Source organism: Cherax quadricarinatus, chromosome 15 (genome assembly GCF_038502225.1).
Source record: "Cherax quadricarinatus isolate ZL_2023a chromosome 15, ASM3850222v1, whole genome shotgun sequence".
NCBI lineage: Eukaryota > Metazoa > Arthropoda > Malacostraca > Decapoda > Parastacidae > Cherax > Cherax quadricarinatus.
The window spans coordinates 955,848-981,517 of NC_091306.1; the positions used below are offsets into that span (position 1 = coordinate 955,848).

Below are 25,670 nucleotides of genomic sequence, written 5' to 3' on the forward strand. Positions count from 1 at the left end.
ACGTCACCCACTTAGCTACTCCTATCCCAGCCCAGCAGGTGGTATTGTGCCTTATACAAGACCACAGACCTACATCCCTGCAGCTGCCTCAGTACCCTACCTCTCTCAAGGGCAGGCACATTACATACCCTACACACCCACCACCTCAAGCTGACCACTTCATCATGAGGAGCCAGTCTATCAGCATCCTGTCGGCCAACATTAGAGGTTTCATTACTAATGTTGGAGAGCTCACACATAGTTTTGTGAACACTCGACGTCCCGACATGATAGCTGTTGTTGAAACATTTTTGGATGACAGGACTCCAGAAAATTTTGCAAGAATTGCTGGCTACACCTCATGGATGAGAAGAAACAGGCAAGGGCAAGGAGGAGGTGTTGCTGTGTGCTTCTCTAAAAGTGTTCGTGCCCAGCACATTGATGTTGCCACCCCTACACATCTTGAAATGATGTTCTTCAAGCTCTGTATAAACACTAGTACCTCTGTACTAGCATGTGCAATGTACAGACCTCAGTGGCAACATGCAGACCCCATCAACTTCCTAATGGAAAATATTGACTCCCTTCTGCTACAACACAACTGTCAACATATTATAATTGTTGGTGACCTCAACCAGCACCTTATACAGAGGGACTTCGATGACCTTCTTGCAGTATTTGACATGCAAAACTTTGTTGATTTCCCTACTCATATCTCTGGCTCCTCCCTTGACCCAGTAGTGAGTGATCTGGCAGAAGGCATAGTCACTTGTCAACCCCTCGGGAATGTTGGATAGTCTGACCACAAGGCTGTTTTTACGACACTTCAGATCCCAACAGAACGAGGTGAGGAGTCCACATGCACAACCTGGCTATGGGAAAGAGGTAATTGGCCAGCCCTTCGCTCTGAGCTCGCCACCACCGATTGGAATGCTCTTCTCCAAGGGGATGTTGACAACCAAGTGAAAGCCTTCACTGGACACATCCTTAATCTACAACAAGAACACATTCCTCACTGGCAATATGTGACAAAGCCTACAGATCAGCCTTGGTTTGGCTTTCGTTGTAGAGAGGCTGCTACTGCTAAGTACAAAGCATGGCGAAGGTATAAGAGACATCCTACCACCTATAACAGGAACTTGCACATGCAAGCCTGTAGGCATATGGGTGACATTCAAAAGTGGGCCATTGCTAAATGGGAGGTGGACACTAAAAGAAAGCTAGCATCAGGTAGGGTAGGCTCCAAAACCTGGTGGTCCCTGGTAAAGGACAGACAAGGTTATCTGCCTGATGAGCTCATTCCACCTCTAAATCGACAGGATGGGACCACCTCTACTAGCAGTCAAGAGAAGGCGGACCTCTTTGCTGAACACTTTGCTACCAAAATGCAAGTTCCTGATCCAGCAAGGGACCCTCCTTGGCTAGCTGCAAGAACTGTGTCAAAACTGTCAGTGGTGACAATAAGGCAGGAGGAGGTGCATTTCCTTCTTAAATCGCTTGACCAAGAAAAGGCTGTGGGCCCAGACAAGTTGAGCCCAAGATTGCTGAGAAGATGTGCAGACCAGCTAGCAGCACCTCTAACTCGCACCTTTCAGCACTGCCTAGTACAGTGTAAATGGCCCTCTCTATGGAAAGAGGCAAATGTAGTCCCTGTTCACAAAAAGAAGAGCAGAGCAGAAATCAGCAACTACAGACCAGTGTCACTCCTGTCAATCACTGGTAAGATCCTTGAGACAATAATCTCAAGACAAATGATAGTTTTTTGACTACCACTCACTACTTTGTGATCGTCAATATGGCTTCAGGAAAGGTTACTCTGCTGCTGATCTGTTGTTAAACCTCTCCACTAAGTGGCACCAGTCACTGGATGAATCCAAAGTCAGCTGTGTGGTAGCACTGGACATTGCTGGCGCTTTCGACCGGGTGTGGCACCAGGGCCTCTTAGCAAAACTTCAAGCACTGGGAATTGCAGGCTCTACGCTATGTCTCCTCAGTGATTACCTTCATGGTGGATCTCTAAGTGTAGTTCTCAATGGAACGGAATCAGCAAGACATCCTATTGGGGCAAGTGTTCCACAAGGAAGCGTGCTGGGTCCATGCATATGCATGTGATTCATCCCAGAATCACATGCATATGCAGACGACTGTACACTGACATTCACTTATCCAAGAGAAGAAATGCCAGCTGCTCTAAGCTACATCAATCACCAGCTGAGAGCTATATCAGCTTGGGGAAATAGATGGCAAGTAACATTTGCTCCTGAGAAAACGCAAATGATGATCGTCTCTAGGCACCATGATGGTAATGCTGGTGCAGTAGTAAGGATGAATGGGAGGGTGTTGGCACCTGGAGAAGAAGTTGATATCCTTGGGGTGAAATTTGACTCCAAACTAACCATGAAGAACCATGTTGTAAATCTTGCAAACAAGGCAGCCAGGAAGCTTACAGCACTTCGCCGTATCTCGCATCTGCTTGACAGTAGGGGTTGCAAGATCCTGTACGAGGCGCAAGTACGCTCACACCTTGAGTATGCTCCACTTTCTTGGTTTGCCTGCCCCCCCCCCTCTCATCTGCGACTACTTGACAGAGTAGAGAACAGAGCAAGACGTCTCATCTCTCGCCTGGACCCATCCTGGATAGATCTGTCATTTCAGCAGAGCCTTCAACATAGGAGGGATGTGGGTGGCCTTACTGTTATGTACAAGGCCAATATTGTCAAAATACCACACTTGGATCAACTTCGAGGACAGCGTGAAACAAGCTTTTATGCCACAAGACGGGCAGAAAGCAGCAACTTCACTCTCGCTGTACCCTTCTCCAGAACATCACTCCATCTGAGATCATATATACCCAGGATGACTCGAGTATGGAACACATTCGTACAGCATAATGATGTCAACGAGATAAAGTCAGTTGATCAAATGAAAATGCTGGCCCACAGATGGCTCTAACTTCATCCTGTTCCCTACTTGTATGTCTCATAACAATAAAAATGCTTTCAAATGAGCTGATGTAGGTAACAGCTCTTAGCTTGCCAATAAAGTTAGGAATCCTTAACCTGTAAATAGCTTGTCAATAAAGCTAGGGATCCTTAACCTAACCTTGTCAAACCCTGTGTAAAGAGAGAGAGAGAGAGAGAGAGAGAGAGAGATAGAGAGAGAGAGAATTGTGAAACCTACGAAGTGTTGAATAAAAATAGAAAGCAGACTATAGAGCATCGTTTCTCTAACAAAGTCCTCAAAAAAGCTGATTTCTCTGTTGCTGTACATAATAAGCGGGTGTTAATCAGGACAGGAAGGAGGTGTGATAAACATGAAAGACCCGATGAAGTGAGAAAATGAGGAGGAGGATTTTTTTTTTATGAAAAAAAAAAACAACTATAAATTGGAAAGGACATAAAAAGGCATAATGATTCGAAGATGAAAAGAAGAGGACGAGGAAGCCAGATTAAGAGTTCACACTAATGGGTTCATTAGTGAGAGGGAGAGCGAGAGAGAAGGAAGAGTGAGGGAGGGAGAGGGGAGAGTGAGGGAGGGAGAGGGAAGAGTGAGGGAGGGAGAGGGGAGAGTGAGGGAGGGAGAGGGGAGAGTGAGGGAGGGAGAGGGAAGAGTGAGGGAGGGAGTGGGGTGTGTGTGGGAGGGAGAGGGAAGAGTGAGGGAGGGAGAGAGGAGAGTGAGGGAGGGAGAGGGAAGAGTGAGGGAGGGAGAGGGGAAGAGTGAGGGTGGGAGAGGGGAGAGTGAGGGAGGGAGAGGTAAGAGTGAGGGAGGGAGAGGGGAGAGTGAGGGAGGGAGAGGGGGAAGAGTGAGGGAGGGAGAGGGGAGAGTGAGGGAGGGAGAGGGGAAGAGTGAGGGAGGGAGAGGGGAGAGTGAGGGAGGGAGAGGGGAAGAGTGAGGGTGGGAGAGGGGAGTTACTGAGGGTGGGAGAGGGAAGAGTGAGGGAGGGAGAGGGGAGAGTGAGGGAGGGAGAGGGAAGAGTGAGGGAGGGAGAAGGGAAGAGTGAGGGTGGGAGAGGGATGGAGTGGGAAAAGGAAGAAGGAAAAAAAGAAAAACGTTGTGAGAGGCAGAAGTGAAAGGGAGGTTAAAGGAGATATACCTGTTATATACCTGTTATATACCTGTTATATACCTGTTATATACCGATTTCGAGAGTCTTCCTACTCAAATAGCCCAGCCTAAGACAAGGCTTTACTGTCGATTGCTCTTCCTTCTCTTTAAGGATGAGCCGTAAATCTTAATAAGCTCTACTTATATTCTTAAAAACTCCTTTTCCTGCACTAATTATTTTATAATTCAGGAAGCCTAGTCTGAGACCGAGCCACTGGGGCGATGATCCCTCGAACCATTATCATTATTATTATTATCATTATATGGTGGAGCCCTAAACCTGTTGGAGTCAAATGATACCTGGAAGAATAGTAATCAGGATCGATCCCAGAAAGAGATCAATTCCAATTCCTTGGATGAACAGCTTCTCGTCGGCATCAACCTTCCTTGAAGTACCTTGAACCATTAAAAATGATCTGGTGAGAAAGATGAAAGCTGTCTCATGTCTTCCGGTAAGATAAGATGAAGGAGAGCGCATACAAGCTACATTTCCAGTTCCAATTAATTGCAGCCTTTGCAGATATGATTTTTATCTAGATGGCCTGCAGTACAGACCTTTGAAGACTCTGGCTGTCGCTGTCTTCGCGGAGGCTAAAACGAAACTTCGCGTCACATTTTCCTTTCTATAAGTAATCAATTGTTAAAGTTATTTACAACCCGTATGAATTTTTAAGCTCAAAGCCTGACACCATCTTGTGTATAGTTCAGCGGTTAATATGCTGCTCCCTGCAGTATTAAAAATCCCAGCCGCACTAAGTACAACAAATAGGACCAAAAAATTATTGGACAATGTCATATTAATGAGAAAAGAAACACTAACAAACTTACATTCAACCCCCCTAAAACTACTGGACTCAAATATTAGTGTGTAAGACGGTGGATGCGCCATTTAAATGGAAGCAACAGGAGGGGTGTTAATGTTGCACTTTAAAAACTGTAGTGTAAAGCACCCTTCTGGCAAGACAGTGATGGAGTGAATGATGGTGAAAGTTTTTCTTTTTCGGGCCACCCTGCCTTGGTGGGAATCGGCCAGTGTGCTAATAAAAAAAATAACTTTACATTAATTTTGTTAACCAGTATACGTACATAAACACATACATACATAATACACACACATACACATGCATGCATACATATTTTCTTTGCCTTTCCTGTTTTTTTTTCTTTTTTTGCCTAGGTGGGTTCTGTCGTTTGAGTTTACCCTCTGGGTTTATGTGTTAGCCTCGTGGACCATTACCTCTCCTGCAGTGCTCCTTTTTCTTTTTTCTCTTGTCCTTACACTCGCTCTAATACTACTACTACTACTACTACCACTGTTTCTACCACTACTTCTACTATTATACTACTACCGCCTCTCGTTATACTCCCAGCACCCTCCCCCCCCCGGCTGTTTATATACTGGTTCCCTTCCCTTCACGTTTCTGTGTCTAGTTAATGGTCCAAGTCAGTGAAGATTAAATCAAGTATCTTTTATTTCAAATAGGTTCTCTTATTTCGTGGTTCAGTGTTCAGGTCAGGGCATTGGCTTAATCCGGTGGGAGGATTGGACCTGCCTCGCACGGGCCAGTAGGCCTACTACAGTGTTCCTCCTATTTTTATGTTTTTGCAAATTTTTAGGAGTTCCCTGGTATGTTTTTGTTGGGCTACAGTACAGTACTTTTTTCTGATACAATACTGCATTTCGCAGATTGAAGTCTCCAAGGAGAGTAATATTTGGTATATGATTCTCTTTATTTTTAAGGTAGCAGCATATCTTCCTTGTTTGTTCAGTGAATTCCCTTGCTACTGCCACTGACAATCGTTTGTTCACGAGAATATTACCAGGTTTATGATCTCCGCTTTATTCGAGCATTTCTGCCACATCGTTCGATGCAAGTGTACATTACCGGTGAAGGGAAGAAGGCAGGTGAAGGGTACAAAGTAAGTGAAGGGTTCCACGAGGCAGGTGAAAGGTACTAGACAAAGTGAAAGGTGCCTAGAGGCACTTGACGAGCTCAACTAGGCAGGTGAAGGGTACGAGGCAAATAGAGGGTGCCACGAAGCAGGTAATGAGCGCAAACCAGATAAAGATTACAAGGCAGGTGAAGTGCGAAAAGATTAAGCTGAAGGGATTAACTTCTATTAAATTATAAATACATTCATACAAAAGGATTCAACCCAAAGGGGTGGTACAGCGTCTTGGGAATAGAAAGTAATCAGGTTTTAGCTAAGGAAATGTTACTCAAATTCCTTGATTCAAGCACCCTTCCAGTATCAAGGGACTCTTTTTGCAGGATGCTCTTACTAAAATCTATGCTTGCTTGGCAGGGTCGCCACCTCTTCTCTGCGGAGTCTCTCCCGGACATGAAAGATTGGATCAAGAAGCTACACTCTGCCTTGGAACAAATACGAAATAATAATCGACCTGCGACATCGACCTCATCCTCCACGAAGGAGAGTGGAAAGAGGAGGAAGGAGGAGAAACGGGAGAGCAAGGACAAGGGTCAGAACAAGGAGAACCAGCACGGCTCAATCAGAGAGAAGAAGAAGAAGAAAACAGAAGTAAGATTAACGCTTTGATGTATATTTTGTTTACACACAGAAAGACAGACAGACAGACAGACAGACAGACAGACAGACAGACAGACAGACACACACACACACACACACACACACACACACACACACACACACACACACAGGCCTAGTGTCTAATCGACATGTGCCTAGGACAAAATGGTAACTAACACACACACACACACACACACATACACATATGATAAAACTCATGGCTCAGGGAGAGTGACCCAGTAGCGACCAGTGAAGAGACGGGGCCAGGAGCTATGACTCGACCCCTGCAGCCACAACTAGGTGAATACAGACACACACACACACACACACAAGACACAGATGAATCACAGGGATGTTAGGAAGTATTTCTTCAGCCACAGAGTAGTCAGTAAGTGGAATAGTTTGGGAAGCGATGTAGTGGAGGCAGGATCCATACATAGCTTTAAGCAGAGGTATGATAAAGCTCACGGCTCAGGGAGAGTGACCTAGTAGCGATCAGTGAAGAGGCGGGGCCAGGAGCTCGGACTCGACCCCCGCAACCTCAACTAGGTGAGTACACTACGCTACACACAACAAGCCAAGTATCTATCGACAAGCTCCTTTGAGAACTATAACTACACAGTAAAACATACACAGTCAAGGGACTGTTACTAAACATAGGATCAAGGGGAACTTTCATAGATTACTGAGCGGTTTGCTCACCTCACTTAGAATTATTATATTCAAAGAAAGAGCTAAACCGACAAGAACCGCACCTAGAAACTACTCAGTAACCCTCAAAATATGCTTCCTTAATTCCTCTGAATATATGAGACTGTAAACACATGAAAACACTCAGGCATGTTCGTTTTTATATGTATATATATATATACATATATATATATATATATATATATATATATATATATATATATATATGTATATATATATATACATATATATATATATATATATATACATGTCGTGCCGAATATGTAAAACTGGTCAGTTAGCAAGAACTCATTTAAAATTAAGTCCTTTCTAAAATTTTCTCTTATACGTTTAAAGATATATTTTTTTCATTAATGTTGATGTAAAAATTTATAATTTTGCACCAAAAGGAACTTAGAAAACTTACCTAACCTTATTATAACAAGCACAATTTATTTTAGCCTAACCCAACTAAATATATTTTAGATTTGTTTACAATAATTTAATACTAAACAAACACAGTGAAATATATTTTTTTTCGTTAGGTTCAGAATGATTTTGGCGAAATTATTGCATACACAAATTTTCACTTGTCCTATATGGCAAGATGAGCGTTGCTATTTAAGCCAAGATGGCAAGTTCTGTCTATTCGGCACGACACACACACACACACACACACACACACACACATGTATATATATATATATATATATATATATATATATATATATATATATATATGTATATATATATATATATATATATATATATATATATATATATATATATATATATGCAATAAGATATAAACATATTTCAGAATATGCAAAACAACCACTCTGAAAGAATAAATTCCAAGCGCTTTCGTGACTACTCATATTATCAAGGAACGTTCCTTGATAATGTGAGTAGTCACGAAAGCGCTTGGAATTTCTCTATTCTTTCAGAGTGGTTGTTTTGCATATATATATATATATATATATATATATATATATATATATATATATATACAAATGTATATATATTGTTGTGACCATAAACGAGTGGTGTTGATCAATAACAACACTGCGACTAGCCAAGGACTCGAACTCATGCTGCTTTGGCCTCCCTCATAGTGTGCAAACACACATGACGCCTTAATCCACTAGACCATACAATCCTTGTATGGTCCAGTGGATTAAGGCATCATTAGTTTTCGCCCACCATGAGGCAGGCCAAAGCAGCATGGGTTCGAGTCCTTGGCTAGTCGCAGTGTTGTAAAAATCTCTCGTCGGTCGAATCATGCAAGGGATGAGATGAACAGCTGAAAGCCACCTGCCTGAAAACTGGCTGCCTTGGACCAAAACGTCTAGCGTTAGCTGGGCGCCAAGGTATTGGGCCAGTGTGGTACGGTGGTAGAGCACTGCTTACCTTGTTACGAGGTTCGTAGGTTCAAGTCTCCTTCGACCTCAGATTAGTGTTTGTATGGTCTTCATGTAACTAAATATTTAATCCACAGGAGTCCAATCGCTCTCGTAAACCAGGCGTATCGTCGGAAACTCAAACTACGAGTGTGGAGTCAGCTTCAGTGACGTCAGGTCAGGAGGCAGACCAACAAGCGATGACTTCACCGAAAGGAGGCGTGCAATTGCCCGGCCTGACAGTACATAAAGGCATTCAACTGCCTGGACTGTCGGCCAGAAAGGAGGTACAAGATGCGGAAGAGGCGAAAAGTTCCGAAGTGAATGAAGAGGGACTTCCTGTGGCTGGTCCAACTCTCCCTTGCGTCACCAAGCTCAGAGTGAAAGGGCCACAAGGTATAGTATGTGTATGTGAGATTAAAAATGGGCCATGAAGTTGAAATGAGCATTTCCTGATAATCGGGGTGTAATAAATAACTAATGATTATAAAAATAAGGGTGATTATAATGTTACTATATTTCGACTGAAGTGATAATAGTTGGGAAGAAATTCTTGAGAGAAAAGCTGAGAATGTAATCATAGTTGATCTGGCTAGTTGATAAAGTTGGGTAATTGTGAAGGATAAATAATACGTTGTTAAATATCGGTCATCGGCATTACTGTACTGTTATACTGTGTGAAGCAGAAGTCTGTTTACGATTTACATACTGGCAGGATTTTTACTATTTGCTTTCCGTGTCGTAAACGTTTAATATGGCGGATATATCTTCCGAAATTATTATACATACAATAGACACATTACTTTCCTTTAATTTTAAAATTCTTTCCCCAGCATTCAAGATATTTTTTGAATTTGACTAAAATTCCTGGAACAGGAACCGCTCTCAGTATTGCTCTCTGTGGGACATTATTTGTTATGCTCTTCCATCATGATACCACTTCCTAGATCATCACTCTGTCTTCACTTAAAAATTCTTTAGCCAGTAAGGTGTCTTTTCGATTATTTCGACATTTTTTTTTACAATTTGTGTACTAATTTTATGTGGTCAAATGAAAACTCACAGTCCATATATATGCAGTCCACCCATCCTCCTCTTTCCTGCTTAATCTGTGGTGCCGTGATAGGTCTCCCTTAAATTGTGAGACAGGATTTATCTTTAAATTTTCACCTGATTGTTGTTTATTACTCTGTGCCTCTGGCTGTCAAAGACACCAACCTGTAATTTAAGACTTGGGTCCCAGAACCCAGAGTGAATTCAAAGCCACACTGAAAAGCTGTTCCTCCGACAAAGACAAGAACATAAATCATAGCACCGCTACAACCTTTGCTAGTAACACCAGAATGTCTATGAGAGTGGCCTTTGTTTTTCATCTTCGATTTCCCTTCTTAATTTCCAATTATTTTGTTTCTGTAATTTTCGCTATCCTATCTATCTATACTTTCATCAGGTATGCCAAGCAAATGGCTTTCTATATCCAGGTTCCCCAGTATCCATCCTTTAAGAAAATGGCCAGAGTATGATTTGCAGACGGCTCGTCACCTACAATTTACGTAATTGATAGCTTTTCATTACTGGCTCGGTCAGGATTCTCTTCACATTTCCATCATCAGGTGTTTGTACTTGTTTTCCCTATTCTTTCTCGCTATTATGGAATTATTCCGTGTCCAACAATTTTTCTTTTGTCCAGATTGCTCGTTGTGCTTTTGTTTATTGTGTATAGTTGCTCTGTTATGACATATTCCATTTATTGTCGTGTCTTTTATCATTTAGGTAATAAGACTTAGAAGTTAGAAAAGTAATAATGGACTTAGAACCTCCAAGACTTAAATCTGATTTCCTTTGTGATCTAAAATTAATATTTTATGAACAGAAGTATAGTGTAACAAATTAAGAATGTATAATTAATACAAAGAATAAATGGATTTTTTCTGAGAACATTTATGGATATAAATCTCAAATAGGTTCTACACAGAGACATGTGATGATAAAACTAAGGGAAAGTATAGTACAGTAAGTAGGTGAAGCCTAGCTGTGTGAATAGTGTTTGTCTGGCAGCTAGCTGATGGAGGATCAGCCTCTATCACTCACACATCTCATGCTCCACACCCTTGTAGCACTTCATGTAACTATATTAAAAATAATACCTTAGGTATTTTTGTCACCAAAATGCTGGCTAAGATATTTCCTTCTTCCCAGGCCGCCGTGCTCCACAGAACCACCGTCGCACTTTGGCTGCTACAGCCCTTAAGAAGAGAGCCAGTTCCCTGTCCGCGCTGGAGTACCAAGACCTCAACGACAACAGGTCAGAGTCTAGTCAGGGTCAGCGAGGCTCTTCCAGAGAATCCCAAACTCCAGAGAATGTGGAGGAGAGTGATATAAGTGAGGTAGAGGAAGGTTCTGATGTGAGGCAGGTCCAGTTTGATGATATTGAGAATGATCTCTTCTTCAAACCCAGAGAAAGGGAGGGAGGTAGAGAGGGAGATGAAAATGGGGAACAGGTGAAAACTGAGATAAAGAAGGAAAAGAGGCGTTCTTCAACTCTGAAAGTAAACTTTCATGACACGGAGCATCGCAGATCAACCTCACGTTCAAGAAATGGCACTATAATAAGGTCTCAACTAACACGCTTAAGGGAAACTGTGGTATCCATAAAGAGGAACAGATTTGAGAGTAAGGACCCTATTGGAAATGACCATCCTGATATGATGGACAACCCTCGCTGGACCTGCGGTATCCTATAAAACCTGTCTTACAACTAATTTTCATAGTGACTGTCTTCAATGTGAGCTTATTCTTGTAAATATATATTCTTGTATCGACCTCTAGCTTTAGCTTGTACATGAAGGCAGATCAAATTAATATTGCCAAATATGATCACCGTCATTGAGGGATCACAATAACAGATTCTTCTTAGCTTGGTGATCTTAACCATAACAGCTGCCATGGGATACTTAGTCCTCCAGTTCCTTACATATTCTCTTATAATTAGCCGTGAAATATTTTCCCTTAACTATGTCCTTAAAAGTTACTGTAAAATAATTCCCTTATGCAAAAGACATTTTCAATAATTTTCCGTAAATGGAAAAAAGTACAAAAAACATGATTTAGATTTAAAAGGAAATGAAAACAATGATTTTCAAGGAGTCAGTGAAGCTTTGAGCTGAAGTGCAGGAGGCACTTCAGCTGAGGAAGGACGAACTGTTGAACCAAGCTTAGGGAGACACAAGTTCTTAGACACGACCGAGGGAGACATTAGCCATTAAACTCTGCCTAGGGAAACACAAGTTCTTGGACTTGGCCGAGGGAGACACAAACTCTTGAACTTGGCCGAGAAAGATACAAACTCTTGGATTTAGCCGAGGGAGACACAAGCTCCTGGACTCAGCCGAGAGAGATAAAAGCTCTTGAAATGAGCCAAGGGAAATCCGTGTAAACTCGTTAATGTGTATATAACGAGCACTAGATAAATTCCCTATCTTCAAAAACTGTAGAACACTGGGTACCATAGCAACCACATGATAATCACACTGCAACAGGTCATAATAAAGGGGAAGTATTACTTAAAACAACTGTTAAGGTGCTACCACCAGATGGACGGCATTCATAATATTTTTGTGTACAATAAGAAGCATACCATGATGTGCCTTACAGCACCAGACCATACACCTCCACTGATCAACCAGGCTGTTGTGTTTATGTTGTTGCTAACATAAATAACCTAATTGAGCAGGTCAACAGTGAGGGCTGATTCAGGACCTGGCTGCGGGGGCAGTGACCCCTCAAAACCATCCACAGGTAGACTGACTGGTACTGATCATAACTCATTGCATTTATACATGAAATTATATCTTCATAATTTTATAACCTGAAAAAATAATAAGAAAAAAATATTTTATTTAATATATACGAAGTATAGGTATTACCGCCTCACATTAAATAAAATAATGATAGTAATTCTTTGTCTTTATCAATAGAGCTATTTCTCTCTCTTATCTATATATATATATATATATACATATATATATATATATATATATATATATATATATATATATATATATATATATATATATATATATATATATATAGAGAGAGAGAGAGAGAGAGAGAGAGAGAGAGAGCACGTTAATTGCAGTGGGGAAAAAGTATACCTGTAACTTTTCATTATGTGTTCATAGTCTGTCCATAGTTTTGTACCATGTGCCTCAGACATGAGTTTTAGTGTAGGAAATCCGACCGTTTCTCCTGAGATGATGTAGCGCCAGGACTCAGTGTACCAATGGTCTGGGCTCTATGTCAGGTCAGGGGTCTGTGTCACAGTTTGCTGAAACATATGTTTCACAGCATGTAACCCAGCATGGACACTCGGGCTTTAATATAAAGAGAGAATGCAATACATAAGAGAAAGTCTTATATTATGCATATAAGATATATAATATATATTAATATACATATATAGAGTATAGTTTTAATGCCTATACGAAGTCATCGTGATATTTTTTTGTATTTGTGCATAAATCACGTTTATAGTCGATACTTCCAAATGGATACGGTCTTTGTGTGTGTGTGTGTTAGTTACCATTTTGTTCTTGGCACATGTCGATTAGACACTAGGCCTGTGTGTGTGTGTGTGTGTGTGTGTGTGTGTGTGTGTGTGTGTGTACTCACCTATTTGTACTCACCTATTTGTGGTTGCAGGGGTCGAGTCTTAGCTCCTGGCCCCGCCTCTTCACCGGTTGCTACTGGGTCCTCTCTCTCCCCGCTCCATGAGCTTTATCAAACCTCGTCTTAAAACTATGTATGGTTCCTGCCTCCACTACATCACTTTCTAGGCTATTCCACTGCCTGACAACTCTATGACTGAAGAAATACTTGCTAATATCTCTCTGACTCATCTGTGTCTTCAACTTCCAATTGTGACCTCTTGTTTCTGTGTCCCCTCCCTGGAACATCCTGTCTTTGTCCACCTTGTCTATTCCGCGCAGTATTTTGTATGTCGCTATCATGTCTCCCCTGACCCTCCTGTCATCTAGTGTCGTCAGGCCGATTTCCCTTAACCTTTCTTCATAAGACATTCCCCTAAGCTCTGGAACTAACCTTGTCGCAAACCTTTGCACTTTCTCTAGTTTCTTGACGTGCTGTATCAAGTGTGGGTTCCAAACAGGTGCTGCTTACTCCAGTATGGGCCTGACGTACACGGTGTATAGTGTCTTGAACGATTCCTTATTAAGGTATCGGAACGCTGTTCTCAGGTTTGCCAGGCGCCCATATGCTGCAGCAGTTACCTGGTTGATGTGTGCTTCCGGAGACATGCTCGGTGTTATACTCACTCCAAGATCTTTCTCCTTGAGTGAGGTTTGCAGTCTTTGGCCACCTAGCCTATACTCTGTCTGCGGTCTTCTGTGCCCTTTCCCTATCTTCATGACTTTGCATTTGGCGGGATTAAATTCGAGAAGCCAGTTGTTGGACCAGGTGTCCAGTTTGCCCAGGTCTCTTTAAAGTCCTGCCCGGTCTTCATCTGATTTAATTCTCCTCATTAACTTCACATCGTCTGCGAACAGGGACACTTCTGAATCTAACCCTTCCATCATGTAGTTCACATATACGAAAAATAGCACTGGTCCTAGGACCGACCCCTGTGGGACCCCGCTCGTCACAGGTGCCCACTGTGATGCATCATTACGTACCATGACTCGTTGTTGCCTCCCTGTCAGGTATTCTCTGATCCATTGCAGTGCCCTTCCTGTTATATGAGCCTGATCCTCTAGCTTCTGTGTGTGTGTATGTGTGTATGTGTGTGTGTGTGTGTGTGTGTGTGTGTGTGTGTGTGTGTGTGTGTGTGTGTGTGTGTGTGTGTGTGTGTGTGTGTGTGTGTGTGTGTGTGTGTGTGTGTGTGTGTGTGTGTGTGTGTGTGTGTGTGTCTGTGTGTGTGTGTGTGTGTGTCTGTGTGTGTAATCATCTACAGGTAGTTTAAAGGGTCGATCCACAGTTCCTAGCCCTGCCTTTCAACTTGTCGCTTGTCAGGCTCACTCACTCCTAGATTCGTTGAGTTTGTTATATCTTCTCTTAAAAATATGCATGGATCCTGCTCCCCTACTTCTTCCAGGTCTTTCAACTTTCTGACATCCCTGAGGCTACAAACATGCATCCTGTTATCCCATTGTTCCCTCGTGTACCTGTTTCATTCCTTCGAGTTTCTCTCTGGTAACTCTATCCGTTCCACCTTTCCTCTCACTCTCCTTATCTCCTACTTCAGCTTCTTAATTTTCTTTTCCAGTCTTTTATTTCATTCTTCAGCTGTAATTGTCCTTACTATCTCTTCCTTCCTTTTTTTCCCATGCTTTCCTAAACCTTCCTCTTTTGCTTTCCTCTGTCTTTTTCTGAAACATTTCTCTCTTGCTTTCCTCTCTCACTCTCTTAAACCTTGCCTTGGTTTCTGTAAAAAGAAAGTTGAGAGTCCTGAAGGTTCTTCTTAAATTTACCAAGAGAGGATTGGTTCCAAAGTTATTCGGCTGGTTTGAGACTCTGGCGATATGTTTCGCACTATGCTAACCCCTGCTTTGAATAAAGTCTTCAGTCTGTGTCCCTTGAGTCTATACTTCATGTTAGGTCTTCTTGGCCCTTTCTTAATATTCATAAACTTACATTTGCTGGGGTTGAATATAAGCAAATATTTATCTCGCCAATCTTGCAGTTTGTTCGGATCCTTTTGCAGCCTTTTCCCCTAACTCAAGCCCATCTAGTGTGTCATTCACATAAAACCAGGAATAGTATGGGCCCTTATACTGGTCCTTGCTGAGCCACGTTTGCTACTCTTCCCCATTCTGACATCTCTTACCAGACAATCACTCTTTGCTTTCTTCTATGGTACTCCTTGATAAACTGGAGTACTTTACCTGTTTTTCCTGCCTGCATCTTAAGTTTTTACCTTGGTCTTTTGTGGGGTACAAAATCAAATGCAATCCATTTATCCTCTCTCCTGTTTCACTTCTGTTACTTTGTCATAGAATTCCATTAGGTTGGACAGCAAAATTTACCATCTGTGATCCAGTACCATTTATTATTTATGAAACTACTTCTCTCCAGGTGCTCTACCGCTCTCTTTCTGATTATCTTCTGCATTACCTTACATGATATACATGTCAGTGAAACTAGTCTGTTGTTCAGTGCTTCCTGCCTGTCTCCTTTCTTAATTGTAGTGATTACATGGGCTGCCTTCCAGATTTCTAGCAACTGTTCCATATCCACTGACTTCTTGTAGATATTAGCCAGTGGTTCAGACAATGCCTCAGTTCCCTTTTCCAGAATCCATGGTGACACCTTGTCAGGTCACATTAACTTTGATGTATACATTTCCATCAGAAGTAATTTTTTCTTTCTTTTGTGTTTGGTGTCCATTACATTTTGGTGTATGGTGTCCCTTTTCTCCTTTTTCCTCTGAGGAGACCTGTCAAAAACATTTGTCCAACATTTCACGGACTTGTCGTTTTTCGTGATCTCTCCTCCTCTCTTCTCAAGTCGAATTACCTGGTCATTTACTTTCATCTTTCTTCTGATGTGACTATGAAACATTCTTGGTTCAGACTTTGCCTTTTCTTCTATGCCACTCCCAAATTGTCTCTCAGCTTCTCTCCTCACACTTTTCATATTCGTTTCGAATTATTTTTGTTCTCTCCGTATCTTTGGTATCTTTGATTGAATCAAGGGCTCTCTTTATCTTTGCTATTTCCCCTTCATCTTCTAGATATGAAGTCTTCCTCCGCTTCCCTTCTAGGGATTCCATCATCTACTATGCTGGCTTTCCTTCCAGTTCCTTTTCTCATTACACTCTGTATAATTACCTTTTCGTAGTTATCTATTTGTTGCTACTGTGTGTGTGTGTGTGTGTGTGTGTGTGTGTGTGTTTGTGTGTGTGTGTGTGTGTGCGCGTGCGTGTGATTCATCTCCTGTTATTTTAAGTGCCTTCATCGTTCTCTCGAGAACTAATTCATCGTGTGAATGAAGAACTTTTAAAGAAAAGTAACACATGATCTTCACATCAGTGATTAACTCTGAGGGTTGCTGAACTAATACTCCATCGTTCACTTATATGGTTAAATACGTAAATATCAAAGGTTAAATTATTAGTTCATCATCTACAGCGTTGTCACTCTAGAGAGTAAACAATACTAGTCACTGGATCGTAGCAAACTACTTGAAAAAGTTGCATGAACCTGCTTCCAGACAACTCGAGTAATTCGTGATAGAAGGTCGATAGTCATATGTATATACTTTAAGCTACAGTTGCAAATACTCTTCCTATTTTTAAAAAGTAGAAATTATCTAGAGTCCCTGGCTATCAGCTACCCATGGTATGTTTCTTCAACTCGAGGAGCAAGGTCAAAGCTGTGCCTTTGAAATGCCAGATTAAGTGCCTTTGGAAGCTTTTAAAACGAGCGATCTGAGTATCTCAAATGTTTTTAAAATGGGAGAAATGAGTGCCTTTAAAAGCTTTTGAAACTGGCAAACCGGGTGTATTTTCAAGCTTTTCCAATTGAGGAAAGGTGTGCCTTTGGAAGCTTTAGAAATGGGCAAATTTAGTGCCTTTAAAAGTTTTTGAAATGGGCAACTTGAGGGCCTGGTGAGTGGATGGTAAAGCGAAGAACAGAATGTTCCTTCGAAGGGGAAGAGCTGAAAGCTAAACGTTTGCATTCATGGGAATCCGGAGAATGTAGTGTACTCTGGAACGAGAGAGGAGTATCAAGAGAGGTAGTTTTGCTTAAGGGAAGGGAGTAGATTAGGGGGAGGTGTTTATGCCAGGGACATGTCGTTATATTTTGGGGAGGTGCTGTCACACAGGGAAAGGTATACCTGTATTACGTAGTGTACGGGTGAACATACTCACGAAATCGTAATGACACGATTGCAAACAAACCATACCACGGGCGGGGTTAGAACCCGAGATCAGAGAGTCTCAAAACTCCAGACCGTCGCGTTAGCCATTGGGCCAGCTAACCATAATAAGATTCATCCAACTAGGTATATTTATACACCATAGGAAGGTTAGCATAGGCACCACTGTGATCACAAATGCAAGCTTTGAGACTCTCTGATCGCGGGTTCTAACCCCGCCCGTGGTATGGTTTGTACCGGTGAATACTGTATAAAAAAGAACACTCCATATATAATGTCACTTTCCGGGATTAGGTCTGAAACCGGACGAGTATTATTCCTGGTCAGTCAGAGTGGCCAGGAGAGGAGAGTGAGGTGTGTATGAGAGGCAGTACGTGGAGCGCATAGGAAGGCTGTTTACCTTTTAGGAGCCAGGACTTTTATTTACGTGCAGTCAAAAGTGTAACAACCTGTGACACGCTGTAATACCTGGTAAAGATATACTCAGGGTGTTGGTTATACTAGGAAAAGGTGATTGTTCTTGGGTAAAGATTTATATATTTGTGGCCAGCGGTCATAGCCAGCAAGAGTAGTCATAATCACGTGTGTGATATGAGTCGTAGCGAATCGTATCCTCTAATAAATGTCGTGAAATGTACATTTCTTTTTTTCACATCTCGTCGGTATCACCATACCATCTTTCGATCTGAGTTATGATCACCTCGTAGGAGGCAGTTACAACTGGGAAATGGGCTTTTGACCTCTCGAAGAAAGACAGTGGGGGTATGCTTTCTCGAGGCCCGTACTTTCTACTGACACGAGGCCATCGTTACGAGTATTACGCTTTCGTTTAACTTCTAGCTTGACCTGAGTGTCGCGCCTGGTAATACACTGGATCTGTTGTCAAAGGATTATGTCTATTGTAATGGGTGGAATGTTGGAATTGTTGTACATATATTTACATATATGTACATATATTTGTACATATTTGTAAAAAAAAAATATTAGCCTCTTCATTTGAGACACGGCGATTTTTTTTTTTTGAAGCTTTATAGACTAAATCACATACTGTTGCGTTTTCCAATTGCTATATAAGAATATTTAGTTTTATGAAGCACATACAATGGCATTTTTTAATAATCAAATCTTTAAAAGTCTCTGATAAGTACTCTTCACTCTTCTATCCCTTATAAAAGCCTCCAGTGATTCTGCTTCCTAGTGTTTCTGCCACTGGATAATATCCTCTCATCAAGGAATAAATACTAACGATTTCTGAATAATGTATGGAAAATAATTACCGGGTGATGCGAAAGTCCGTTAGTCTGAGATAATTGTATTCCTAAGACTAGTCTTCCATTAGAACAACACCCGAGTGGGCTCTCTATCAAAGGTTGCTTTTGTTTGGAGTAAACATTCTGTATAATTTTTGCCAGTAACTCTCACCCAGCACAAACCCCATAACAACAGCTACTACTGATGACGTTTTAATCTACTTGTTTTCCTTATTTTCGTATTTGGACAAACAGGAGTAATTGTACCTTCTGAGAAGTCTGAGTAGCTGTTGTGGTAGTACGAAAGCTTTGCATCACCGCTGTTGCATAGGAATATAAGTCTCTTTCATACGTACATTCATTACTGATGTGCACAGGCTGCCATCAGTGTTGTATATTCTGTGTATAGTGATCTCTTGTGTTTACTCAGTGTCATTTACCACAAGTGAATATCATTTTCCCGAAAACTATGCATACTTCCGTGTATTGGAAGGGGTTACAATGGAGAGGCGAGAAAAACCATTATTCACGGTAACAGTTAATGGAATTTATTTGGTTCTGTAAAACAGATATTTATTTTATCAGCATTGCTTGCATTCCTACGTACGATGTTCGTCAGGGTTTATTAGGCTGGAGGAAGGGAGGGAGGGATGGTAATGGGAGCAGATTGATTAAGCAATAAATTTTAGTTTCAATGGGTAGGTCATGTGCTATCTCATACGGGGTTCTGTGTTAACTAATTGACGTTCCTATATTTAGAATGGGATCACCTAATCAAATTTCCTTTGATGCAATCGTGTGATTGCTGACCATAACAGCGGCGAGTCATGATCCATCTTTCCTCAGACCTGCCTCATATATACTAGGTTCAAAGACATGAATCCAAGACAAAATAACCTCGCTATATATGTCAGATTATTTTGTTCTCATAGGAAAGTCGAGAATTTGTTTTAATGGTCCATAAAAACTTGAAATGTATAATTTTCTTGACAGTAGTGAGATACAACAGTAGGTGGTATTTTTGTGTAAGTACTTTTTTGCTCATGTATATTAGAGGTAATAATATAATGAATTTGTGAGTCAGATGTAGGAGACATAATTCTCATTCTTGCTCCTTATATGTAATTACTTTGTTATCTTGTAAATTCTGAATGTTTAGTTTTCCTTTAGCTCAATGTTCCATAGAATTAGTGGATTTGTTTTCTGTTTACTTTTGAATTGTGTTTACTGTAGACACCTATGTAGATGGCATTTATTCTTAAAGCACACACACACACACATTTACATTATATATATATATATATATATATATATATATATATATATATATATATATATATATATATATATATATATATATATATATATATATATATATATATATATGCAATAAGATCACAGTAAACAGATGATTTTAAAATATGCAAAACAACCACTGTGAAAGAGTAGCGAAATTCCAAGCGCTTTCGTGACTACTCACATTGTCAATGACTATGTGAGTAGTCACGAAAACGCTTGGAATTTCACTACTCTTTCACGGTGGTTGTTTTGTGTGTATATATATATATATATATATATATATATATATATATATATATATATATATATATATATATATATACATATATATATATATATATATATATATATATATATCCAGTTAGGAGACGAATTTTCATATGATGTTTCGTACCGGGCAGGACTGAAACGTTGTCTAAAGTTTTCCTCCAAATTGTGAGTTTGTTGTGTACGACTCAGAGTTGAGTATTACGAGAAACACAATAATGCTGGCTACAGTAAACACTCATAATAAAGTTGTTTATAATAGGCAACCACACATGAATTGTGTTTAGTGATACATCTGAATGTCTGCATGTTGTTTGTACGTTCATCTTAGTACCTATTTTGTTTTTGTTTAATGTTTGTTCACATGTAGCAAGTTTTCACTGTTGTGTAATGTTTGATGATAATCCTTTGTGTATGTAGACCCTCTAGCTGACTTGATTCTAGTTAATAAAGTTGTGCTATGCTGTAGACGTCTTTTTATTAACCCTTAACCAGAGAATGTCTTTATTTTAGTGGTTTTATTTTACCCCCTAAATCTTGACCCCAGTGTTGGAATGATTTATATTGACTTGCTTCTTTCTTCCTGACCGAATGTAATCTGAGAACTTCCTGTGACCTAATTTGGCCTATTTTTTAAGTCCTTAATTTTTTTTTTTAATTTATGAGTCACCTATTTAAAAAAATTAGTTCCTTCAGTTGATAAACTTTTAACCCAAAATAATAAAAAATATCTCATTTTTTTCATAGAGTTTAGTTGCATTTGCTCCCCTGGTCAGGCAACTCGCAACAAGAGGTAATTTAAATGTTGAGGCAACAAAGGTATATTATCGATTTAAAAGATTTCATTCTACGCTTCATGCACTGTTTTCTCCCTGTCTCATTCCCCCATTTTCTCCCAGTTCCTTCTACTTTTCTTCCCCGTCTCCTCCATCTACTCCCCCTTCCAATCATCTTCCCGCCACCTCTCTTCCTCCTACTTTCCCTCCTATTTCTCTGATTTTCTCATCTAATCCTCCTTCCCTTTTCTCCCGGTCCAGTTCTTCCCTCCTGTTCCTTTCTTAAAATAATCCCAGAGAGAACAAACAGTGTTCTCAGACAAACTTTGTGAATGCAAGACTGTTACTGCTCTGGAGCCTCGTCCTCCTCTCTCCGGTAAGTTATCATCGTAAGATGCAGGTCTAAGGTAAGCTTACTTTGACTTTGTACACACATTATATCTACAGACTAGGAGCTGTTATCTTACATCAGCTAATTCCAAAGCCAAACGTTACTGAAGGAATACTTCCACCCTCAGGATGCGACCTACAGCAGTCTTCTAAATCCTGGTACTTATTTACCTACCTGACAGATGACCAACGGACACTTGGCTGACAGACATTTGACCGGCCGGACAGTAGACCAAAGTTATAATTTGGTTAGGTTAGCATTGGTTAGGTTAGGTCAAGTTAGGTGATAGAAATGCCAGTTCGGCCATATGTCCATTCGATGAAATGTCCGTCGGTCAAATGTCACGGGGGCCGTGACACCGGTGTGCGGAGACTTGTCCGTACGTCTAGCCCTTCTTGGGGTTCGAATCCCTGAGATTTCGATTATTAGCTGAGCTCTAGGTTCCGTTCTCAAGGCTCATTCTGCTGCTCCCAGTTATTCTTCAACCATCATGTATCCCACTTCTCCTTATAAAAAAAAATAACAGTGACAAAACACCAGCCAGGAAAATCATCGCTGATCAATAATAATGATCAGGTGGGTCAGTAGTAATATTTTTCAGAGGTATCAATAATACCGTTGACCAGAATCAATGAGAATGCTTATCAGGAAGGTAAGTGACACCAGTGACCAAGGTGATCAATAACACCACTGACCAAAGTCATCAATACCGCCACTGATCAAGGCGATTAATAACACCACTGGTCAGGGTAGTCAAAGCACCACTAGCAACAATGATCAGTAATACTACCAGCCAGGGTGGTCAAGAACTTCACTGGTCACGATGATCAGCAACTTCACTGGCCATGATAATCACTATCACCAATGGCCATGAAGATAATTAACAGCATTGGAAAATGTGCGCAATAACACTGATAAGGGTAATCAGTAACACGATTGGTCACAGAGACCAAGCAGTAGGCAGCACAAACAAGTGTTTTTGGACAGAGGTTTGATGGTGGGCAGCATAAATGAGTGCCTAAGGATGGCAGGATAGGTAGTGAGCAGCATGCACAAGTGTTTAAGGAAGAGTGGATAGGTAGTGGACAGAATAATAAAGTGTTAAAGGAGGGGATGATATTTAGTGGGTAATACAAACAATTGTTTAAAGAAGGGAGGATACGTGGCTGGTAGAATAGGTGGAGAGCGGCATAAACAGGTGTCTAAGGACGGGAAGACAGGAGGTGGATAGCATAAAGAGGACAGGAGGATAGGAGGACAGCAGGCATAGAGAAGTATCTAAGGACGGCAGGGTAGGAGGACAGCAGGCATAAATAAATGTCTAAGGATGGAAGGATAGGTGATGGGCATTAAAAACAGTTTATTATATTACTTATACAAATTTTTAAATTTTATTGAAAATATTTGTGAAAAATCTTATTCAGAATTTCTTGACATATGCATAAAAATAAAGAATAAGGGTACATTTTCTTTCTCCTTGACTGAAGCGAAGTTAATACAGAGACGAGACACTTGCACATAACTGTGTACGCTTAACAATTCGCAAACGGGCGAAATTATTGACAAACATTATCTCTAAGTCCGCTGTGCTCTCTGTATCAAAGTACACTGTACTTTTGCGACACAGCCAGACCCCAGATAAATATGGGCGCCTAGCTGAAACTAGGCGGTGGATCCCATACTCTGGAGCACCAAGCTTTGTGAAAAGTTAGTTCATCAGATCCTACCATATGCAGTGAACTTCGAAAGGGATTTTGGAATACAACGCAAAATGGCGAAACTATTTACTGACATTAACAGGTTCGAATCCTTTCGTGGACTGAGATATACTCCTACACCCATACACCCATACCTATTTGTGGTCTGGCTGTGTGGCAAAAGTACTGTGTACTTCGAAACATTGAACTGGTTCGAATCCTGCGGTGGAGTGAAAGATAATGTTGTAGCTGTGTAAACTTAGGAATACTGTTTATTTTAAATTACGGCAATTTAGGTTCGGATACATGAACCTCTAAAAGCAAATATTTACTAACAATTAAACAAATGATACGAATCGTCCGCAACACGTCTGGCAACGCTGTGACTAAGTACCACCAGGAAACGTTAAGTTCTAGATGTACTGTACTTTATTTGTGGTGTCAATGCGTTGGTGTATACAGTCAGCATTAACAAGTTAGATTAAGGAATAAATGGAGACTTACGCAAGCTCACTTATCACAAAACTATGATTAAAAATATGCCGCTGGAGTTGTAGATGAGTGGAACAATCAATGAGCGACACTGAAGCACATACTCGGGTAGTCTCAGGATGGGTTTAACAGATATATGCGTAGGAATAGTAAGGCGTAATTAGAATCGCCATATAAAACATATATTAAGCCAACATGTGGTACACCAAAGACTGGTAGACGCAACACAGTAAGACATTTCACTAGGTAAGAGCGAAACGTCTTTTGTTTACTACGTTGCTTTGATTTATAGGAAGTGTCTAGTCCGGTTAAGTAGGCCTATTATGTAAATATTACATTAATTTTTAGGACGCCGGGAAGCTTCAGGAGGATGTGGATAGCTTCATAACAGAAAACTGCAGATGAACGTTCTTGTTAATTGTAAGATCGTAAACCCAGTGAGGAGCAGGGGTGCGGTGGGGACAATAAGGGAGCACTGTATCAACATCCGGGGTCCCAGACTATTCAACATCTTACCAGAAGATATCAGAAACACCGCTGGAACAAGTGTAGAAGCCTTCAAGAAAAAACTGAGAGAAGTATCTTCACCAGGTGCCAGATCAACCTGGCAGTGATGGATATGTGGGGCAGCGGGCCTCCAGCAGCATCAGCCTGGTTGACTAGGCAAGCACCAGACGAGCCTGGCCCATGACCGGACTCCGAGAGTAGCTAAACTCTCGAAAGTCTTCAATGGTATATCAAACGTATATCAGGGAAAAGAACCAATGCATTTATAGTCATTATATATCACACAAAGTGACTCGTGCCGACAGATGTACGATGACAACCTATGTGCAACACGTAGGGAATTTTTATTTAGAAGTCATGTTGTCCACCACAAAGTACACAAAATCAGAGATATAGTCAAAGGAAGGTCAGGTGCACTGTTATGGTATGGTAAACTAGGTCACCTGACAGGAGCGTTATCTATGATTAACTTGGCTAGAACTTATGGTACAATGAAGCTCCCAGTGTTTTTTGCATAACGGTATTACTGAGACCTATTTCAATTAATTCTAGGCAACGGCGTCTTATAGACCCTTTTCGTTTAAGATGTATAACACTTGTGTTATTACTATTGTCAGTTTCCTTTCTCAAAGACCTTGCAGCACTCCACGTAGAATGACCTAAACTCCTCAGCTTTGATGCTGTCACTGGAAGTAGTGGCACAACCCTGAGAACTTCATCCGGCAAGATTTTCAGAATGTTGTTGACCACTATATAAGACAAGACTTGAGAAGTTGAAAAAAAAAAAAACTTTGGTGACTCCTCAAATTGCGTAACTGATAACAAATATTCAACAGGCTTTGAAAAGCAAATTTATTTCATTCCCATGCATTCTGTGACAAGGTAGGCTTGTGGGGTGTCGTATTTATAAAAATGTAACGTTGAAATTATAGAGCCTAGAGATATTAGTCAGTTAAACTAAAGAGAGGAGACACTCGCGCAGTATAAAAAAAAATCAGGTAAGTAACGCTAACATCACACATCATAAGGGAAATTGCCAACATTATGAAAATACGTGAATTCCATAATACTGGAGACGACGATTTTAGAGCAGGAAGATCCGACCTCTCGCGCTGACACAAAACCACTACACAGACGTCTTGTGCACAGATTTTTTTTGTTTGAAAGACATTTGATAAATGCAACCATGCGGTGACAGCTTATGAAATACAACCATTAGGTATAACAAGAATAGCAAAGAAATGTGTATGAATATTCTAACAAACTGAACGCAAACCATACCACGGGCGGGGCTTGAACCCGCGGTCAGAGTCGTAAAACTCCAGACAGACGCGTTAGCCAATGGACCAGCTGGTAATCATGTCATTACCATT

General features: G+C 40.8%; 1 protein-coding gene across 18 annotated transcripts in view; it reads left to right on the forward strand.

Moving 5' to 3' along the window:
• Nucleotides 1-25,670, forward strand: part of LOC128692119 (serine-rich adhesin for platelets) — a 580,093-nt gene that overhangs the window by 531,478 nt on the left and 22,945 nt on the right. For all 18 annotated transcript variants that reach the window (XM_070085078.1, XM_070085079.1, XM_070085076.1 and 15 more), the window contains 3 exons: nt 6,391-6,624; nt 8,822-9,119; nt 10,923-11,028. In XM_070085078.1, coding sequence (XP_069941179.1) covers nt 6,391-6,624; nt 8,822-9,119; nt 10,923-11,028 — 638 coding nt within the window. The remainder of the gene's footprint in view (nt 1-6,390; nt 6,625-8,821; nt 9,120-10,922; nt 11,029-25,670) is intronic.